At 53.0% G+C, this 21,452-nt stretch overlaps 1 protein-coding gene and 1 long non-coding RNA gene across 2 annotated transcripts; both read left to right on the forward strand.

Moving 5' to 3' along the window:
* The first annotated feature begins 109 nt into the window (after nt 1-109).
* PLLP (plasmolipin) lies at nt 110-21,438 on the forward strand. Its single transcript, XM_082367000.1, has 4 exons — nt 110-410; nt 17,088-17,261; nt 19,228-19,350; nt 20,478-21,438. The coding sequence occupies exons 1-4, from the start codon at nt 276-278 to the stop codon at nt 20,592-20,594; spliced, it is 549 nt and encodes a 182-aa protein (XP_082223126.1). The 5' UTR covers nt 110-275; the 3' UTR covers nt 20,595-21,438.
* Nucleotides 11,441-15,627, forward strand: LOC309616443. The gene is made up of 3 exons (XR_014237482.1): nt 11,441-11,650; nt 14,512-14,566; nt 15,566-15,627. It is a non-coding gene; the product is annotated as an uncharacterized lncRNA (long non-coding RNA).
* Nucleotides 21,439-21,452: the final 14 nt, after the last annotated feature.

Below are 21,452 nucleotides of genomic sequence, written 5' to 3' on the forward strand. Positions count from 1 at the left end.
TTCCGCGTCAAAGAGATGGCGACTTGGTGTGGCTCCGGGATGGACCGGCGGGCGGTGTGCGAAGGGTTAAAGGGGAGGGTTTCGTGGCGAGGGCGGGGCCGGGATTCCAGCCGCACCTGGCTGCTCCCGGCTTCTCTCCCAGACGCCGCGCGTAGCCCTGGGAGCCGTATCGCGAGCGCGAGTCCCCTCGGAGGAGCCGCGCAGAAGCCGGCACCCGCCGCGGGGAGGGGTGGCGACGGCGGCGGGAGCAACCTCTGGAGGCGAGCGGAGCCGCCATGGCTGAATTCCCGTCTAAAGTGAGCACGCGGACCAGCAGCCCGGCGCAGGGAGGCGGCGCCGCGGTTTCGGCGCTGCGCCCAGACCTGGGCTTCGTGCGCTCCAGCCTCGGTGCGCTCATGCTGCTGCAGTTGGTGAGCGCGCGCTTGGGGCCTGGGGTCCGGGACCGGGGGGTGGCGGGGTGTCCCGGGGATCCAGGAGGGGTCGGGGGCTCTAGAGTTGCCCTTTTTCTTTGCTTCTCGCACACCCCCAACCCAAGTTCACATGCGCCCCGATGCGCCGTTCCTTCCTCGGGGGCGCCTCTAGGACGGACGCCCCCGAGATCACCCTGGAACCCTCTCACCCCGAGACGTCCTAGTTGCCGCCTCTTCGAGCACACACAAGGTGCACCAATGTCAGAGTGCCCACCTCAGCGCCCCATCACTCCCTCCCAAGTGGTCACCAAGAGGTCACCCACAGAAGCTCTCACAAAAGCCACAATCACCGCGCGCCACTCTCTCTCTCTCTCTGTTTCTCCGTCTCTGGCTCTCCCTCTGCCAGGACTAAGCCCTCAGCCCTCCAGCACCTAGCCTGAGGCAAAGTTCACTCTCATTTGACCCTCTGCTGAGCTCCCAGCGGCTCCCCGTGGCTGCACCCCAGAACCGAGTGGGCACATCCGGTCCAGCACAGACCCTTCAGCAGGGCCCTATGGGCTCCCACGCGGGAGCCCGGCCCTTCTGGCTTCCACTGGGTAACCTGCCGGTTTCCGGCCGGTTTGACTGGCCCCTTGGGGCCGAGATACCGCGCCCAACGCTGGGAGAGGGATTTGTGGGAAGCCAGAGGCAGGACACCTCTATATCCAATACCCTTTGTAGACCCCAGCCGAGGCCGAACGATGGGAACACCCCTCTCCCCACACACCAATTTCAGGCTTGAGGGTGTTAGCTTTCTCCCCATAGTACCCTCTGGGGCGAGTCGGGAAGCTGGGGGGCTGCCCTGTGGGAGGGGCTTGGTGCGTTTTCAGAGGACTAGGGGGGAATTGGAGGTGGGCCAAGATCCATTTTGCATTAGGGCACCTCCTGCTGTCCCACTGCTGGGTCCTAGCAAGGCTGCCAGGTTTAGGACTGAAGGCAGGGTCCGAGACCAAACCTCCCTCCTTACCGCAGGTGAGCACTCTTCCTCCTGGGCCGGTGCCGTCTCTCTTTCAGAATTCCTCAAATCTCTTCCTGTGGGGCCCCTCCCCCACCTCAGCCTCAGACTCTCTCGGAGGTTTAAAATGTAGATCTTGGTCCCCACCCCCGGGAAAAATGTGGAATTGGAATCTCAGTTACTACAGCCCAGAAATCTACATTTTTGACTTCTCTCTGAGCAGTCTGGCAGATTCTTTGTGAAGGGGAGGGGCGGGGCGGGGGAGAGGTCCCGACTGGGGACTAATTTAAATCTGCAGGTAGGAAAAGCCGGTCCGGAGCACTGCTGAGTGCTAGGCTCCCGGGTGGTTGTGAAGGTTACAGCAGCCAAGCGGGAAGGGAGTCCCAGTCCCAGGAGTGAGAAAGGGCAGAGGAGAGGGATGATCAATTCTGAGTCCAGGGAGGCTCATGGAGGACAGCTGGCTTTTGAGCAGGGACTTCACTGAAATCTGAGGCAGAGGTAGGGAAAGGGTGTTCAAAGGGCGGGCCACTGTGCGGGGCAAGCCTTGGGGCTGGGGAAGTGGAAGGGAAGTGGGGAGAGTAGCCAGCAGGTTGGTTTAGCCAGTGTAGGGGAGGTAGAAATTTTCCTCTACCCGTCTAGTTCTTCTGGCTGGTCTAAGAGTTAAATTGACATGAGAGAGATTAACAGGAGAAAATCAAAGTTTAATCACATGTACACATGGGAAAGGCCCAGAAAAACTGAGAAACTCGCAAAATGGCCAAATCCCTCCCCTTAAATACCATCTTCAGCTAAAGACACAAGAGGATATTGAGGATGGGGAGCCAGTTATGGGAGGTGAGCAGGAAAAGCACAGTAAACAATTGTGATGCAGATTTAAGTTGTTACTTTTTCCAATGATATGTTTCTAGAGATTTGGTCAACCTCTTGGTACTGTGAGGGAGACACCTTTACAGATGGAGATTTCCCTTACACATGTAAATGTTTCTTACAAAAGGGTAAGAAACCTTGGTTTTCAGTTTTTCCCATGTCTGCTGTTTCTTAGATCAGCAGCTTAAAATTATTATGCCAAGAGATGAATTTTGGGGTGGCAAATTTTGCTCCCCTACCCTGGAGCTGAAGCACTTGTTTCTGGGTGGCCAGAAACGGAAGGCTTGAATACCTTGCGAGAAGTGGTGACCATGTTCTGTTCGCAGCCTTAGGGGGTTTGGAACAGCAGAGGGATCCCTGCTGGGCTGAGCAGGATGAGGCTGCCTGGTGGGTCCCCGGGGTTAGCTCCGGGTAGGCAGGACCTGAGCGTCAGCCCCTTTTGCATTTGAACAATGAAACTTGGAATAAGGGGAACTAGAGGAAGGCCCTGCTGTGCCTGCAAGGACTGGGGTAGCTTCCTGTGGCGGAGGCTTGTGTCTCTGATTTAGGCGTCCCCGTGGGCTGAGCATCTGGGTCCCATCGTGCAAATGTAGACACTGAGGTGTCCATGGAATGCAGGACTGGCCTGGAGAGCTGTGGTGGATGGAGCTTGGCACTTAGACTCCCAGGGACTGAGTGTGAGTGGGATGGCCTTCTTCTGCCCTCCCTGCAGTGCTTTTGGGGCCCGGGGGAAGGGGGACAAGGGTCTCCCATCAGAGTTCTGAAGACCTGCACCTTTTAGTGCCTTCACCAATTGGCTTGTGGGAGAAGCTGCTTCCTGAACTGTTTCTCTGGCAACGGACAGTTCCACTGGGTCTGAGACAAGGAGGGTTCCACTCAACAGGCACCACGTCTTCTGGGAAACCATCATAGCTCCCATCACTCAGGTGCAAGCTAAGCTCCAGGCCTTCTGCCAAGAGCTTCATATTCTCATATTCTCCTCCACTTTACAGGTGAGGAAACTGAGGCTCAGGGGTCAGTTCTTTGCCCAAGAGCTCATAGAGTGATAGAGCTGGGATCTAAGCCCTGAGTGGCCTGACTTTTCTGATCCGCGCTCTATTACCACACTCATCTGGGCTCCTACTGGGCACTGGGTGTGGTGCTGTTGTGGGAGTGATGGAGACCCCAGACCCAGGGCCTGCTCTCCAGAAGCTCTTTGTCTGTAAGCTCAAAGGGTGAGCTACCTGTGGAGGGATCAGGGAAGGCTGCCTGGAGGAGGCAGTACATGGGAAGGTGAAAGCTAGTTCTCCATCAGACCCTTTTGTTTCCCAGGATCTGGTGAAGAGTTCCAGATGTGGGAGGAGGGCGGTGGGAAGGGGAGGTAGAAAGGCCCCAGCTTCTTGAGAAGGAGATGTGTTCTTTATTTTAGTATTAAATGTGTCCTGAAGAACCAACCTCAGTGTTCACTGATTTATCGCTCCCCCCACCCCATCTAGCTCCAGAAAGAACATGAGATGGAGTATGATATCAAGTCACATAATGACAGAAGAGTTAACGTAATATATTTTTAAAAGTTGGTGGTGTATGTGTGGGTTGGGTAGGGATTGACTTAAAGAGCGCTAAAAGGAGATCTGGAATCTGTCACAAGTTTAAGGCTGTCGATTCTTTGTTGAGTTTCCTAGCAGCCTAGGCAAAAAGGGAAGCATGAATTTATGCAGATAGCATGTAAAAATGGAAGCAAGCAAGTTTGATCTAGAGACAGCTCTTGGTCATTAAAAACCTGGAAGCTTTTTTTTTTTTTTTTTAATACAGCAGGTTCTTATTAGTCATCTATTTTATATGTATTAGTGTATATATGTCAATCCCAATCTCCTAATTCATCATACACCCCCCCACCCCCAACCCACCACTTTCCCCTGGAAAACCTGGAAGCTTTTGATGCTGCAAATCTTTGTGTGGCTAGGGGGTGAAGGAACTTTGTGGAAGGTGTGGTTAACTTGACTGATCCCAGAGCCTTTATAGAGTAAGTATAAAGTGAACGCTATTAAGTGCACACATCTTTCTTATTTTTTTAATCTTCCCCGAGCCCCGGGGAAAAAGGTGATCTACCTGGGTTTACTGATGAGGAAACAGGCTCAGAGAGGTTGAGGAACTTGTACAAGGGCACACAGGGTAGAGTGGTCAATCTGGGATTTGCACTCAGATCTGAGAATCCAAAGCCTGGCTCTAGCTGTGCTTCCTTTTTTTGTTTTGTTTCTTTGCTTGTTTGTTTGGTGAGAGGTAGGGTGCTTTGGACCGGGAAGGAGAGGAAATTCAGGAAGGGGAACTCATCAGGGGCCAGGGCCACTAGGGAAGGCTTCCTGACAGAAGTGGGCCCTGAAGTGTTTAGTTATGTGGAAGGGGTAGTAAGGAGGTGCAGAGCACATGAACCTTGGAATACCTCGTATAAAGGCCCAGCAGTCAGAAGGCATCCTTGAGGCTCAGGACCTAGAAGCCATATGAATGGCCTGTGTCGGTAGGATGGTTGTGTTTGTCACCTTTTATCCTTCCTTCTTGCCCTATCTCCTGGGATTGGGGGTGGTCACATGATTCCCAGTTGGCAGGTGAATAAACAGATCAGAAGCCTCACCTGCCACTTGATCACAGTGATCCATGGGTGGTGGTGAGAGTATTGGTGGAAGCAGAGAGCCTTGGGTTCAAATCCTGGCTCTGTCATCTTGGGCAAGTTCCCTAATATCCCTGAGCCTCAGTTTCCTTGTCTGTGAAATGGTGATGGTGGGATTGTGAGGAATGTGGAAGCTGATACCTGCAAAGGGCTTAGCTAGCGCTGTATATGTTAGAACGAAGGGCAGTTAGGATTCACAGGGTCATAGAATCCTAGGGCTCTTACACTTGCTCCCAAAGGCCCCTCGGTGTGTCCTCAACATGAGCTTGCATTCTTCCAGGGACAGGGAGCTCAGTCCCTCTAAAGGCTACCTGCTCCATCCTTATGCACCTGGGAGTGTGAGAAAGTTCTTCCTTGTGGTAATCCTGACTCTCTCCAGCCCCACAAGGCATGGCAGCCCCTTTCCAGGTTGGGGGCAGGGCAGAGGCTGAAAGTCAACTCTTTAGGTTGGCTAGACAAGGTTGTTGGGATCTGTGAGGTGTGAGCAGAGGTTGGCCGTATTGGGATCACAGTGCTGGGGACTCACAGGGTTTTCCATAGCACTGAGTTTCGTGGGTTCAGCCTCCTTAGGGCAGCATTCCCCACCCTGCATGCTCCCCACCTTCCTTCCTACTCCACTGTACCCAGCAAAACAGTGCCTGTATTGTTATCTCCGCCTACCCGCCCCACTTATTGTGGCTAGGAGTGTATTGAGTGTTTGGAATCAATTTATAATTATGTAACAATATGTGGACACATTATCCTTAAAAAGCAAAAACCTATTACAGGTAAGGCTAAAGTTATTCTTGGATCCCCTACCCCTCTCCCCAAGGGAGCTGCTGTGTTGGGGTGTTTCTAGTTCTTTTTCCTGTGCAGTTTAAAAAACATTGATGGTTTTATTCTGTATCCTTTGTTCGGTTGCTTTTCTCACACCCAGGGCACCTGCATCTCTTCATGTTATGCAGCGCTGTCTGCCTCCTTCCTAACTGTTTCGGGCTATCCCAGGATGTCATGGTAGGGCCCTAGCTCATTTAGCCATTTCTCTATTGATGGGCCTGTTTTTATTCTTTGAAAAAATTATACAGACATACGGCAAAAATGTTCCAGCAGTCCAAAGCATTATCAATGAAAATGTAATCTCTCATCCCAGTCGGGTCACTCCTCCCACCCCATCCCCCGCCCTTCCCCGAGGCATCATGGGTGTGGCATTCCAGGGTGAGTCGGTGCAGTTATTTCTACACATAACACCTATCAAAACACAGGTAGGTGCACTCTGCCTGTGCCCTGCCACGCTTTTCCCCCCTTGGCAATACACCTAGGGATGTTCTATATCATTGCACATAGAGCTACACGTATCTTTCTTTTTTTAATCTTTTATTTCCTTAATTTCTTTAATAGGTAATGTATTTACAACAGCCTAGAATAAGATAGAGTGGGAAAGAGCACCGTGAAAAATCTCTGTCCCTTTTGGTTAGAGTTGACCACCCCCATGCCCATTCTTCTCTGTTTCCTGTGTAGCATTTTAGGCTTTCTTTAAGGAGATCTGCAAATGTGGCTATAGATCCCCACCTCTCCCCACTTTACTCCAGGGCTATGGTCTATCCACATCCTTCTGCACTTTTCCTTTTTCACTTAAAAGTGTGTCATGGAGGTCTTTTCGTCTCAGTACCTGAAGCGTGATCACTTCTCTTGCGGCTTCTGTAGCAGCCCATCCCGCAGCTGTGGTGTGAGTTGTGTGGCCCGTCCCTTTGTTGACAGACACTTGGGTTTCCACACTCTGTCACGGTGTTCCACACTCTGTCACGGTGAATGATCTCGCCCAAGCCACTGAGCGCGTCTGTATGGTACATTTCCGGAAGGGGGACCACTGGCTCAGGTTATGTGTGTTAGTGATTTTGTTAGAGATTGTCAGATGCCCTCCATAGGGGTCACATTTGTGCCCCTCAGTGAGCCTTCTCGTAGAGTGCCTGTTCCCCACAGCTCCCATCTGACAGGCGAAATGGCAGGTCAGGGTAGCATTGTTTTGCATTTCTCTTATGAGTGAGGTTAAAGAACCTCACTTTTTAAAATATGTTTAAGAGCCATTTGCATTTCCTTGTATGTTTGCTTCTTTCCACATTCTATTAAGTTGTTGGTCTTTGTCCTATCAATTGCTAGGAGTGCTAGATGATTTGCAAATATTTTTTTCCTAGTTTGTTTTTTGACTTTGCTCAGGGTATTTTTTTTTTGTTTTTTTTTATGGTGGTTTTTGTTTTTTGTTTGCTTGTTTGTTTTGTTTTGTTTTTGGTCAGAAAGACCTATTTTTGTGTTGCCGAATTTCTTGTTTTCTTTCCTTTTTTCTTTCTGGCTTCTGGAAACTGTCAGAGTTAGGACTTTCCCACCTAGAGGTAAGAAAAATTCTCCCATGTGGGGCTTGGAAAGTGTTGCATCAATCACAGTCCTGGAAGATTGCTGGAGGAGACAGCCTCATTTGGGTGCTAAAGTGTCTTTAGTGCCTTCCCAACACTTTTTTTTTTTTTTTTTTAATTTTACTTATTTATTTATTTTTGGCTGTGTTGGGTCTCCGTTTCTGTGCGAGGGCTTTCTCTAGTTGTGGCGAGCGGGGGCCACTCCTCATCGCTGTGCGCCGGCCTCTCACTGTCGCGGCCTCTCTTGTTGCGGAGCACAGGCTCCAGACGCACGGGCTCAGTAGTTGTGGCTCACTGGCCCAGCTGCTCCGCGGCATGTGGGATCCTCCCAGACCAGGGCTCGAACCCGTGTCCCCTGCATTGGCAGGCAGATTCTCAACCACTGCGCCACCAGGGAAGCCCCCAACACTTTTTAAATTGAAATCTGGAGCTCTGGATCCTGGGAAGACAACTGTATCTATCTGGGATGTATTAATATTGTTAATTTTTGTTGTATTTAATTTTATAGTTAGCTTCTATTGTGGTAGATAATGCAGGTTTTCTACTTTTTAGTGATTTAAAAGTTTCTTTTTAAAATTATTATTTGTGTGATAAATCCACATTCATCAATGAGGACTAGTTAAACAAATTATGATACATTTGTGCGGTGGCATACGATACAGTTAGTAAAAAGATAACTTCTTACCCCTCAACGAAAACAGTAAGGCAGCTCTGTATGTATGTAATGATGGACAGTCTCCAGGCTGTATGGTTAAGTGGAAAACGCAAGGTGAAAACCTGTGTGTGTAGAATACTGTCATTTGTCTGGGAGAAATACACACAGGCTATATAAATATACACACTTGCCTATCTGAAGTGTATGTGTGTGTGTGCATGCCTAGGTAGTCTTTGACAAGACACTTGAGAAATCACTCTTGGTTGCCCCCAGGGAAGAAATTGAGTATCAGGGGAGGAGGGAGACATGCTAAAAACACCATTTTGTTACCTATCATGTCATATATATTATGCATTTTAAAAAATAAAATAACTTATCAAAAAAATCTTTCAAATAAATGAAAATAGTGGGTAAAAAAATAGGACAGGTCATTTATGGGTGCAGCAAAAGCTATGGAGATGGCATTTGAAGGCTCCCTCAGGCCCAGAGAGGGGAAGGCACTTTCCCAGGATCACAGAGCAGCAAGCAATGGCTTTGAGTTCAGTGTTACTGTCTGAGTGACCTTTTCTTAACCATCTGTAAGTGGAAAGAGGTAAAGGCTGCGGAGCTGTCCACGTGTGGTGGATGCCCTCAGCTTCTGTTGGAGTATCAGGGCCAGGTGTAGGTTACTCCTTGTCAGCTGGTGAGTTGTTTGTGGTAGAATTCAGTGAGGACTATGCCCTGATTTCCTGCTCTTAGATGGTCTGAGGGAGCTGCAGGGGGTCCTGCCCTGGTCCCCATGGCGATTTGGAACCTGAGTGTTGGGGGAGAGCCTGTTTTCCTTGGCAGTCCAGTGAGCCCAGCCCTGGATATAAGCTGGTCCTTTGCTGTTGGGCTGAGCTGGCCCCTCCTGTTTGCCCAAGAGGTGGGAGGGCAGGGTGGTACAGGGTCTTACGGAGAGGTGAGAGCAGGAAGGCCAGGGCTGAAGGTCAGGCAGGGCCCAGTTGCTAGGGAACAGACCTGGGGCTGTTCTGGGATGTTTGAGCTTCATTCAGTTAGGAGCGGAGAGGTCAGATACCAGGTGATCTGCCAGCCTGTATGAGATTAGCCAGATGGGGTCACTTGTCTGTCCTCGAAGTTTAGATGGGGTGGGGCTTGCTCAGTGTCACCCCAAACATAAGTGACAGAGTCAGGACTAGAGCTAGTGTCTGAGGAAGGAAGTCCAGGGAATAAGGAAGACCCTCACTTTAGGCTGCCCCTCCCCCCAGCCCTGTTCCCCAGCAGGTAGACAGGCCAGGTCTCATGGGGCTAGTGAAGTTCATACGCTCCCAGCAGCCGGCTCTCTCTGGAGGGCCGATGGCCGGACGGGGACCTGCCTGGGGTGCTGAGAACATAAGATTCTGTCACCCCTCTCCGCCCAGGGTCAAGGACTGCCCCTGCCTCTTCTCTGCTCCCACCTCCAGGGCAGTGATGCTTCCTCCAAACAAATTAGTCTCCAGGGAGTGTCCCTACCTCCTGGGATTTGGAGTTTTGTCTTCCTCTGGGCGTCTCTATCTACTGGGTCACAGAACTGTCCCCACGCTTACCGTGCATGACCTTGGGACACGTCCATCTCTTCCGAGAGCTTTGGTTTCCTCATCCGTGAAATGGGCCAAGTGCTTTACTTGAGAGAGTTGGGCTTCCTGGGAGTGAAGCACTGGAGGGGGGCTGGATTTGCACTTGACCTGGGCTTTCAAGGGGACTAAGGCCTTCCTAGGAAAGCTCTGTGTCGCTGTAAGGGTCTTAGTGCTGGGGAGGCACAGGTTGACTTTCTGGGGAGGACCAGGAGACCCCCAAGGGAGGAAAGGGAGGAAGGTGAGCAGGTCTTCATTTCTGGAACCTCACCCAGGGGGTGCATTGCTGCTGGCTCTGGGAGCCAGGGAAGGCCTTGCGGATGCCTTGGGGATGCCTCTCTGTAGAGGGGACCTGCTTAGTCTCTGGCCCCAGAGTGCAGAATAGGAACCAGCAAGGGGGTAGGCAGGAGGCAGCTTGAGCTTCATGTTGCGAAGATTTTTCTAGAACCCTGAGAGAGACCCCAAAGGAAGAGTGGTGGCAGTGGGCTCCTTGACATGCGGGCTGCACACAGGGGCCGGAGGTCCTCATGAGGGGCTCTGGGGGCGGCGGGGCCATGGGGGCAGAAGTCTCTTTCATCTCTAGTTCTGAGACTCGGGACTCAGGAATAACAAGCAGTGTGATAAAGGCTGCATTTGGAAAGCCCTGGAGGTGAACCAGGCCCCGAGCCAGTGTTCCCATCCTCCTCCTCCTCCCTGACAGCCCAGGCTGGGAGCTGGGTGCTCGTGGGTGGGGACTCTGGTTGACTGGCTCCGCCCTGCACTTCGGGGCCTATAACAGCGCCTGGCAGAGAGCGGGCCCTCGGGAGAGTTTGTTCAATGACTCGATTTGGTAACTCACGTGCCTGCTTTTCAGGTAACAAAAGGGAGGCTTGGCCGAGTTAAATACCACCCCAGACCGGGTCACTTGGCTCGGGCTGGGTTCTGAATCTGCCCTCGCACCTCCTGTAGAGCTGGGGTGTGATGGCCTAGGATTCTCGAAGGCTCATAGTGTACAGAGCGGGAATTCCAAGGAGCCTTTCCCTAGAGCCCGGCCCCTCTGCACAGGGAGGAAGGAGGTGGTATGTGGAGTTGTTGTGGCCACCCAGGCACCCGGAGCCTCTGTCCCCTGCGCCTTTGTCTCCTGGGACACAATGGGTGGCTTTTTGTCCCCATAAAGTCCCTTTCACTGTAGCGAGAAGGGCCAGGGCGGGGGTGGAGTATGGGCCTGGTCAGGCCAAGTTCTGAGTGTCCTCAGCTGCCCAGATGTGTCCCTGTGAGGGGGAACCCCAGGAAGGGTTCACGTGGTCCCCTGGGCCTCAGTTTTCTGGATGGTGCAGTGGGGAGAAGGGAGTCCTGGGGGCTGTTGGATGGGCCCTGCCCTCAGATTGTTTCTAAAACATTTGGTTTCATTGCCAGTGTTTAAAAAGCTGAAGATTTCACGTAGAAATTCGGATTTCTAACGTCTCTTGAAAAATCAGAAGTTCTTGGGACTGCCCTGGTAGTCCAGTGGTTAAGACTCTGAGCTTCCAGTGCAGGGGGCATGGGTTCAATCCCTGGTTGGGGAACTAAGATCCGGCATGCTGCCTGGCGCGGCCGGAAAAAAAAAAAATCCGAAGCTCTGGCTGAACTTCTGGCCTGCGTTCCCCCAGACACCAGCAGGCTGCTCTCAGCTCCGCAGACCTCCCCTGGCCCACCTTAGTCACTTCTGTGACCTGCGTGCCTTGGCGGCTGCTGAGTTTGAAACCCTAATGTCAGCCTCCAGGCACTGAGGTTTTGTCCCCCGCGTGGACGCTGCAGTCTGGGGTTTACTCCCTCTAAGCTGTCTAACAGCCCTCCTAGCCACTCACAACTTCTACAACTTTTCACTTTTTCCTTTACAGTATTTTACTTGCATGACACACCTATGAGGTGACCAGGAGAGGTGTACTTGTCCAACCCCCTCACGTGTCAGATGAAGAAACAAACCAGAAAGGTTAGGTGCCTATTCTAAGACCACACGGCAAATCTACAAGGGTCTAACTCAGCCCAGGAGGTGGAGAGGATTAAAAGGAGAGTTGGCGTGACCATCTTTGGGCGGGAGAGGAGTTGGCCAAGTGCTCATGGGATTGGTGGAGTCCGTCCAGTAAGTACAAGGGAGGGAAGGCTGTGGGCCCCCCTAGAGGAGGCCTGTGTTGAGGAGTGTCAGGCCTCAGACTTAGGGGATCCTTGGAGAACACTGAGCAGACCTCCCTGCTCCCATTGTACAGGGGGGAAGACTGAGGTCTAAAGGGGTGAAGGGTTCTGCCCAGGGACCCTTAGCCTGTGAGGAGTGGAGGGAGTGTAGCTGCAGGAGGTGTCTTAGCGTGGGGCTGGACTGGGTTCTGCTCCCTACCACCTGCGCACCTCCCTGCCTTTGGATAAGCCCAGCTGCCTTATCTGAAAGGTGGGCGGGGGGGCCCCACTGGCTGAGGGCCCTTATCTGCCAGGAACTGTGCCTGGTGCTTATTAGATGCATTATCTCTCCAAGGCCTCATACCCCTAGGAACTGCACACACTATTACTACTGCAGGAAACCAGCCACAGAGAATGGATTGGGAAACCCATGTTCTGACCTCTCAGAGTGATAACATTAGAGCACGGAGAGTGTTAAGCCTATGTTGGGCATTGGTCTAAGTACATTACATATATTACTTCATTTACATCTACCCTGTGAGGTAGGCACATTTTGAAGATGACACTGAGGCACAGAGAGGTTCAGCAACTTGCCCGAGGTCACACAGCTAGTAAGTTGGCAGGGCCAGAGCTTGAACCCAGGGAGTTAATAGACCACCTTTCCATTAGAGTTAATGCCAACATCCCCCAGTTAAATCAGATCATAACAGCCATTCGTAGACTCAAAGAGTAGCTAAGAAAGATGTATTCGTTTCCTACAGCTGCCATAACAAAATGCCACAGACTAGGTCTCTTAAAAAACAACAGAGGGACTTCCCTGGCGGTCCAGTGGTTAAGACTCTGTGCTTCCACTGCAGGGGGGCATGGGTTTGATCCCTAGTCAGGGAACTAAGATCCCACATGCTATGTGGTGTGGCCAAAAATAAAAAAATAAAACAAAAATTTATTGTCTCACAGTATTAGAAGTCCAAAATCAAGGTGCTGGCAAGGTTGGTTCCTCCTGGAGGCTCTGAAGGAGAGTCTGTCCCATGCCTCTCTCCTAGCTTCTGGTGGTTGCCAGCAATCCTTTGTGTTCCTTGGCTTGGAGACACATCAGTCTAATCTCTGCCTCCATCTTCACATGGTGTTCTCCCTCTGTGTGTCTCTTTGTCCAGTTTCCCTCTTATAAGAACTCCAGTCCCTGGATTGGGGCCCACGCTAAGTGAGGAATGCCTCTTAGTCAGGCATTTGTGACTAATCCCTCTCCTCTCTGACCCTGCAGGTGCTTTTAACAAAAATAGCTCTGTTATCCAGTCGTTGAGAAATTTTTGTTTGGAGGTGCAAAGGTCCTGGGGCATGTGTGAATGTGACCTTTTTGACAGCCATCATTTAAAGAGAAAATCCCTAATCTGAAATCTTTAGGTTTTCAGGAAGACAGGGGTTTTTTTTGGGTTTTTTTTCCTTCAAGATTTCCAGACCGTTCTCTTTGTTGATCTGAAGTGCATGCCTGAGGAGGTGTTGCTGGGGCCTCAGAGAGTTTGGAAGGACCAAGGGGATGAGGTTTGGTTCTGTGTATGTATGTGTATGTGTATGTGTGTGTGTCTGCCTTTAAGAGTAAGACACACAGATATATGTGTAGACCCCCACAGAGAAACATGGGGACAGATGAACACATAGGCAAAAGAGACAGGGACCCCCGGAGGTAAAGGCACAGAGTTCTGCTCTTCGTCACACGGCTCCCTCCCTTCACCTCTCGCATGCCAGGAGAGCAGGGCTTTTCATGTTTTGGCTCACACACACAGTGATAGGTGCTCAACAGATACTTGTTGAATGAGTGAACCCAGAGGGATGCACACGGCAAGGCCTGTGGTCAGAGAGGGTGTCAGAATTGCAAGAGGGCCTGGGTGAAGCCCTGCGTGCAGGTGGCAGAGTCGGTGCAGGTGGCAGAGTCGGGGCCTCCTGCCTTGCTCTCCACCTTTGGCATCCTACTGCTCTCCCCCTGCACAGTGGGGTTTGCTGTTCTGTACTGGACTATAAGACAAGTCCTCTGGCCTCTTCCAGCTAGACTGTGGGTCCACAATAGGAGGGAGGGGTCCAGTGGCTCCTGCAGCTTCTGCAGATGAGGCCTGGGCCCAGCTCCCCATGCAGGGCCACCCAGGCCAGCAGAGGGTCAACACATGTAGGGGTGCCCTGTCCTGGGCTGGGGCACTTCCTGCAGATTCTTGGGGCTGGGGGTGAGGGGACGGGAAAAACCAGTCTGTCTGGTTGAGATGGGGGAGGGCAGAAACCAAGGCGGCTCCCTGGGCACAGGGCCAGGGCAGCAAGGCCAGAAGGAACACCAGAAATTCCCACTGCTTATCCAGCAGCTTTGTCTCCCAGAGGCTGTGCTTGCTGATGCGGAAATCAGGGCTGGGCAGGAGGGCGAGGCAGAGAGACCAGAGAGCCTGGATGCCTGCGGGGCCTCGCCCCTGGGAGCCAGCGAAGTGTCCTCATTTTTTATACATCACTAAGTAACTCTCAGTAGCCCAGGTTCCAGAGAACGACAGATCTGGGTTCAAATTCTGCCCTGCCCTTTACCCACGGGTGACCGTAGATGACTCATTTTCCTCTGAGCTCCGTTTGGAAAATGGGGATAATACATAATACTGACTATTGAGAGGGTTATGGGGAAGTCAATGAAATAAAAGGGAAGGTGCTTACCTGAGGCCTGGCACACAGCTGGAGGGCATTATGTGGTTATTGTGACCAAGCCCATGAGTAATATACCAACAATTTATAAGTGTACATTAGTGTAAACCCAGATCGATCCTTTCTTGATTTTTCAGTTCACTGCATTTTCTAACTTCCTTTCAGATAGTTGGAACCAGGCAACACGATGGCATGGAGACCTGTAAGGACCCTGCTTTAAGTGAGGAGATAATTGTCTGCCCCTGACACGCTTAGTCCTCCCCTGGGAGGGTCCTGCGTCCTGCTGCTTCGGGAGTGTCTGTTCTCCTTTATAACAGTGACCTCCCCCAGCCCTGGGAGCTCTTGGCCCCGCTGATGTGTCTGTTTCAGGCAGGGTGTCCTAAGGATGGGTGGTAAAAGGTTGGGGGGCTGTGCTGAGACACCCGCACTCTGGGTCCTCATGGGTAGGGGCTCTGCCCCCAGCGGTGTGACTGCCCTCAAGGCCCTGCTACCTGTCCCACCTTCCTCGCCTGCAAACTGGGCCCCATGGGCCACCCAGCCTGTTGGTGGTGGCTAGAGGAGAGCACTAGAGGCTAGAGGTAGGGCAGGGGAGGCTGGCAGGGTGCAGTGTGGGGTGGGCGTCCCTGGGGTCTCACTGCCCCCCCCCACCCCGGAACGGGAGGAGGAGCAGGTGCAAAAATCTGGAGAGAAAGGGGAGTGGGCGCTTTCCCGAGTCTCCCACTCCCACCCCTGCGTGGAGGGAGGCAGGGCCGGGAGCACATTCAGCGATTCACCCCTGCGTCCTCTTGTGACACACAGCGCCTGTGGGGGGCGGGGGTCTGACCTCTGTTTCCTGGATAAGGAAACTGAGGCCAGTTACCTCCTGAGCCTGTGTTTATCGAGCAGGTCTATGCGCCAGGCACTGCCGGGCACTGGAGACACAGCGATGACCAAAGAAGGATTCCTCGGGGGCCTGCGTTCTAGCAGGCGGACTAGAGTTGCCCTGGTGAGCCGCACAGAGCGGGAAGGCACTTGCCTGGCGTCCCATGGCCCAGGCAGGAAGAAAGCCCAGCTCCTGACTCCCAAGCCCAGGGCTCTACCTCTCACTTCCAGGTGGTGGGGAGAAAGGAAAGTCGTCACAGGGGCTGCTGGACTCCCGGCCTCAGCTAGGCTCATTCCTGCCCTGACCCCACAGGTGTAGGGGGATCGATACAGAAACTTCCCTTTTGGTCCTTGGCAGGGGTGCTTCGGTGGGGTGCCTGGCAGGCACCCAGTCTGGCTGCTCTGGGGTGACAGCTCTCCTGTGTCTGGTCTAGGAGCTTGCGGCGGGGGGACTTTCTGTCCCCCAAACCAGCAGCAGAGGTGGGTTTCGCTCCTGAGCCACTTCCCTGTGATCCGACTGATGGTTGGCTCATCCTCGAGTCGGAGGCAAGGTCACTGGGAGCCTTGGTGTCACACGCTATCCACGGGAAGAAGAGTGACAGCTCTCTCTGTGTCTTCATCAGCAAAGCAGCCTTTCTCCACAGCCCCCCAGTAGATCCTCCCTCTCAGTGGCCAGTCCCGAGGCCTGCTGCCGGCCAGGGATTCTGGAGAATGAATGCCCTTGTGGTGAAGGAGGACGTCCTGGCCTATGGGGTCTCAGCCAGCAGGGAAGGGGCCAGGAGAGGCTTGGGGGAGGCTAGAACGGCCACAAGTGAGGTACCACCCTGCCAAATTCCCCACGAGGCCACTGTGAGGGGGGGGTTCAGCCAACCTACCCGTGTAGAATTCCCTGCAGCACAGTGTCCCCAGCTGGAATTGTTGGTTCATGTGTACAAACCCCCATGGGTCCTGAACCTGTGAGGCAGGTATGCTCTTTATACTCATGTGACAGGTGATGTGTCCAGAGCACAGAGTGGTTGTGAGCTTACCCAGTGTCACACAGCTGGTAAGGGGAGTGCGTTTTAAATCAGGCAGTCGGCTCCGGAGGCCATGCTGTTAGCCGCTACACACACTACAGGGATGTTGGGGCCCACCCTGCCACATAGGAATGGCGTGATAGGTCCTTTTGCTTTTCTGAGGCCCAGTTTCACCTGTAAGGCGGGGATGGTAACACCTGTATTGAGGGGCAATTAGGAGAGTCGGAGAAGCTGGGGGTGGAAGGGGCTTGGTAGGGCACCAGGCAGAGGTCACTGTACCTCTGGAACTCTGTGATTGTGTGTCCCTCCCTCAGGGGTGTGCTGGTGACTTCATCTTTCTTTCAGAGGCTTTTACTAAGCCCCTGACCAAGCTCCGGTCCTGTACTGGGTGCTGAGATGCACCTATGAATGGGACAGTCATTGTCTTGCCCGTGGGGAACTGGGCAAGCCTGGGACACCACCCCTCCAGGGCTGCAGGGGTCTCACCCTGGAGGCAGCAGGGTGGATGGCACTGCTGCTCTGGCTTCCAGTCTGGGGAAGGAAACAGAATTACAGTCTTGGGTGGTGGGTGCCTGGGGGGCCATGTGAGCACAGAAGAGGGTTCTGGAATCCAGACTGGAGGAGCAGGGAAGGTGTCCTGGAGCACGTAACATTTCAGCTGAGATCTGAAAGGAGTACGTTACCAGGCAAGGGCTTGGTATGTATTGGTATGCAGTAGGAGCCAAATAAATTTTTCTTGGGCAAATGAGAACTGTGTCCTGCAGAGGGCGCCCCACGGCAAAGGCCTGGAAGCCTCTGGCCTGTGGCCTCCAGCCTGAGTGCTGGGGGCTCTGGGAGACGCTGGCCCTGTCTCGCTCCCTCCAGGTGCTGGGGCTGCTGGTGTGGGCCCTGATTGCCGACACCCCGTACCACCTGTACCCGGCCTATGGCTGGGTGATGTTTGTCGCTGTCTTCCTCTGGCTGGTGACAATCGTCTTCTTCATCCTCTACCTGTTTCAGCTGCACATGAAGCTATACATGGTGCCTTGGCCGCTGGTGGTGAGTCTGGGTAGGAACCCTGGGGGTGGGTCCAGGCTGACCCTTCTGCCTCTGGGTGTAGCTGTGACAATGCAGCCTTCCCTAAATGAGAAGTGGCAGGTGGGGGCTGGCTGAAGTCCTCGCTGGCCTGTAGCTCTGGGTGGGGGAGGAAGGATTGATGGTTCAGGTGTCCAGTTTTTCTGAGCACTGAGAGCCACGAATCCGGGAGGACTTAGGCTTGACTTTCTCCCACGAAGGGAGTAGAAGTGAGGGGCTGTTGAATGGAGAGACCAGAGGCCATTTGGGATCTTGAAAGTATTTTTCCTTTTGGGGGGTAGTTGGGATTTGAATCTGTGGGTTCTGACTGGCAGCCCTGGGCCTGGAGGTTGGGCTGAGCTGGCAGGAATCACCGAGGCTGGGCCCGGTGTGTGCAGGATGGGCTGGGCTCAACGTGCCATCTCACCCCCCGCACCCCGCTGTCTGCAGGGTGAGGCCCCTGCAGCCTGGCAGAGGATGGTGTCCCGGGTTTGCCCGGGTCAGTCTCCTTAGCACACAGAGCTGTGAGTGTCCATAGGAAGTACCCTGGCCAGACATAGAGAAAGCTGCTAGGGCTTTTTTCTCTGACCCGGAAAACCCCTGCAGCTGGGGTCTGAGGCTTTCAGTGAGCAGAGAGAGGCAAGAGAGGCACGTGATTGTAAGACAAGCAAAGCTGGGACTAGGCAGCATTGTTTGCAATTCAATGACTTTTGAAGCTGAGGAAACGTGAGTCATCCTCAAGACAGACCGGGTTTGTTAGATCTTGACATCACTGGCAGGAGCCAGGTGGTGTTTGCGGCGGGCACTGGGCTTGGAGGGAAGATCCTGGCATGAGGAGGGGGCGGCCTGACTTCCTGGCTAGGGTCCAGCCCCTGCCTCGTGTCCTAGGAGCCTTGAAGAAAGACATCTCCGGAGATGGAGGGGCCTTGGTGTTTCTTAGCACTGGTCTGGGGCCCAGCCACAGCTGCTGATGGAAAGGAGGCTCCTTTCCCAGGCCATGATGGCAAGGCAGTGTCTCACCCTCCTAGAGGAGGCTGAATTATGATTGCCAAATTGGGCTTTCCTGGGATAGGGGCTACAAGCCCCCTTCCGGGCGCAGGTAAGAGGCGTGAGTGAAATAGGTCAGGAGGGGTTAGTGGGAATGCAGGTGCCAAATCTTGATATTTTAAGATTGAAAGTTTTATATGAAATCAAAGTTTTCGTATGAAATCAAATTTAAAATGTTCGTAATATTTTTTAAAAATCTATGGGATGAGCCAAACATTCCTGAGGGCCACCAGTTTGCGATCTCTGCTAAGAGTGTCAACTGGGTCCGGGGGCCAAGCGTTGGGGGAATGGGACCTGGGCCTGGTTGTCAGCCCAGGACCCTTCCTTGCCAGCCTGGCTTAGGGGGTCCTCACCCTGGCGTTTGACATGGGGCCTAGAGCCTAGGATGTGGCCAAAAGGCAGACACAGATTCTTCCCACTGAGGGCAGAGAGGGACGTGAGGCACCACCGCCCCCGCCCCGTGGGCCAGCCTCAGAGCCAAGTCCTCAGGGGCAACAGGGAGGGCTGGGCCTGGCTGGGAGCCAACACGAGCAGGACCCGGGTTCTTCAGCTGGTGCACTCAGAGACAGGCTTGGTTTGGCCTCTTGCCATCAGGAATGGGTTTTGCCTTGTGGAACTGTTGCTGTCCTGACCAGGTCACTTTAGCAGCCCCTCCACACCCGCACCATCTCTTGGCCTTCGGTATGTTTACATTCCCTGCTCATATGGCCTCCAGGCTGACCTTGTGTAGACCGCTGTCTCTTGAGGCCTTTTTAGTGGGAAAGACCCACGTGTCTCCATCCGCATCCTTGAGCCCCAGCCCGTTCTGGCTACTAAAGGGATGTGCTCGTGGGGACCAGGAGGTTCCACAGTTACCGGAAGAGTCTCATGTCTTAAGACTGTTCTCTCCCCCACCTACCCCCAGTTAATGATATTTAATGTGGGCGCCACCATTCTCTACATCACGGCCTTCATCACCTGCTCTGCTTCGGTTGAACTGACGTCCCTGAAGGGCACCGGGCAGTATAACCAGCGTGCAGCTGCCTCCGTGAGTATGGCTCCCTGGGGCACCCTCGGCAGTTACAAGGGAGACGGGCCAAAGCAAGGTCTGTGCCCCTGGACTCTCACTGCTCCCTGGTCCCAGGCCAGGCACCTGCCACATGCTGAATTACCCTCCTCTCAGTGGGCTGTTTTCCATAATTAACAGCCATACCCTGAGGAACCAGAATGCTTGGGAAATACTTGGGTGGCACAAATGAAGTTTGGGTTAAATTTACTGTAAATCAGTCATGCTACGATGATTTAGGGTCATATGTCCCCTTGGAGAATCTGTTAAAAGCGCTCTATCCTCCCCCCTTGAGAAAGGCACGCACAAAAACCTTTCGGTTTAAACCATTTGGGAGCTCCTCAGGCTCTCCCACGCAGCCCGAACTCGGGCTCCAGGTCGGGTAGCCAGTGAAGTATCAGCATCCCCTCCGTACCCGGCACGCCTCACCCACGGGCCCCTGCAGGCACTTCCTGTGTCCTTCCACTCCCTCAGTGGGGAGGGGGACAGGGACTGCCAGTCCTTTCTACAGACCAGGAAACTGAGGCTAAGAGAGGTGAAGGGACGCGCCTAAACTGAGTCCTGGGTAGGGCGGGAGTTAGACCAGGACTTGGGTTTCCTCACTCTTTCTGGTGAGGATGGTTTTGAAATCTGTGAACTCAGTCACCAGAATAGAGACATGGAAATTCTGAACGTGGCCTTAGGTGCTAGTGCAGGGATACCTATGAATTGATTCCAGAAAACTCCTAGGGTAGCTGAACATTGCCTTTTTAAAACTAAATCCCTGAAATGTGTCTATAAAGGAGCTCCTACCCCTTGGTGACTCTTAGCACACTGTCCAGTTATCCCTCTCAGTCTAAGACACACCTTGCTGGTGTGGTTAATGGTTCCCCCACTAGAATATAAAGTTGGCACCCCAGAACCTGGTACCCATCAGCCCCCACAGGGGTTAAATGGGTGTATGGTTAAGGAGGAGGTGGTGTGGCTCCAGAGCAGCTCATTCTGGTTAATTGAGGGGCCCCGGGGTTCACTGTCTGCATCTACCTTCCTGGTGCTTGTGTCACTGTCACAGCCCCCAGCCCCGTGTGCCGTGCTGCGGACAGACTCACCTTTGCTGTCTTCTCTTTCAGTTCTTTTCGTGTTTAGTGATGATTGCCTATGGAGTGAGCGCTTTCTTCAGCTTCCAGGCCTGGCGAGGAGTAGGCAGCAATGCAGCCACCAGTCAGATGGCTGGCGGCTATGCCTAAACCACCGGTGCCATGGGCCACCCTGGGCCTGAAGGCTGTAGCCTGGTCCCTGTGCAGGTGGCCCCGCAAGCCCGAAGCCTGAGCCCTGCATGGAGTCAGCCCGGAAGGGACTACACTTGCTCTTCTCTGCTCGTCAGACTCCTTGGGCTCACCCCACACTCCCAGGGAATCAGGATCCTTCCTCTGGCAGGCACATGGGCTGGAGAGAGGCCAACAGCCAAGACCTCTCCATCCTCCATATTCAGCAGAAGGTGATGGGGGATACAGGACTCTCTCTGCTTTGTCTTTATGACTTCGGTGTCCAAGGCTGGGACCCAGCCTTCTCATTGGCACTAAATACACTAACAATGACTCCAGACTTGCAGCCCACCATAGAATGAGCCTAACAAGCAGCAATTATTTATCTCTGTTTTTGTTCTGGGAAGCTGAGTAAATTCACGAAACCGTTCTGATTCCTTAAAACATAATCCTGGCCTGACCCTCCCCCAAGCCAGCACGTCACTTGTAGGGAAACTTGTCGAAAGAGGGTTATGATGCTGACAGTATAGTCTTCCTTTCCTACATTTCAGACGTACCAGTTATTTTAAACAAATCAGTTTTAAGTGACTTCTCAATGACGAAAAACTTATCCAGGTTTCCCTCCCTTTCCCAAGCCCTTGTTTGTAGTTTTCCCTTTGGGAAAAGCTAACATCAATGCCTACTGCCTCCTTGACACTGTTCATCAGGCACCTGGGACATGAGGGAGGGAGGGAGGGAAAGCAAGGCCTTGCTAGTGAGTTGTCCTTTGCTTGGTGGCGACTTTGTTGTTTTTGTTTTTTTACAAAAATAAAGATGAAAGAACTTATTTGGAAAAGATGT

Source organism: Balaenoptera borealis (assembly GCF_965194805.1).
Source record: "Balaenoptera borealis genome assembly, chromosome: 19".
Lineage (NCBI taxonomy): Eukaryota > Metazoa > Chordata > Mammalia > Artiodactyla > Balaenopteridae > Balaenoptera > Balaenoptera borealis.

What these genes read in the sequence shown, in the direction of transcription:
- PLLP (XM_082367000.1), top strand. Translation starts at nt 276, where the DNA reads ATGGCTGAATTCCCGTCTAAAGTGAGCACGCGGACCAGCAGCCCGGCG. An exon ending in CGCTCATGCTGCTGCAGTTG is followed by an intron (nt 411 to 17,087) that starts GTGAGCGCGCGC and finishes CGCTCCCTCCAG; the next exon opens with GTGCTGGGGCTGCTGGTGTG. An exon ending in ACCAGCGTGCAGCTGCCTCC is followed by an intron (nt 19,351 to 20,477) that starts GTGAGTATGGCT and finishes CTTCTCTTTCAG; the next exon opens with TTCTTTTCGTGTTTAGTGAT.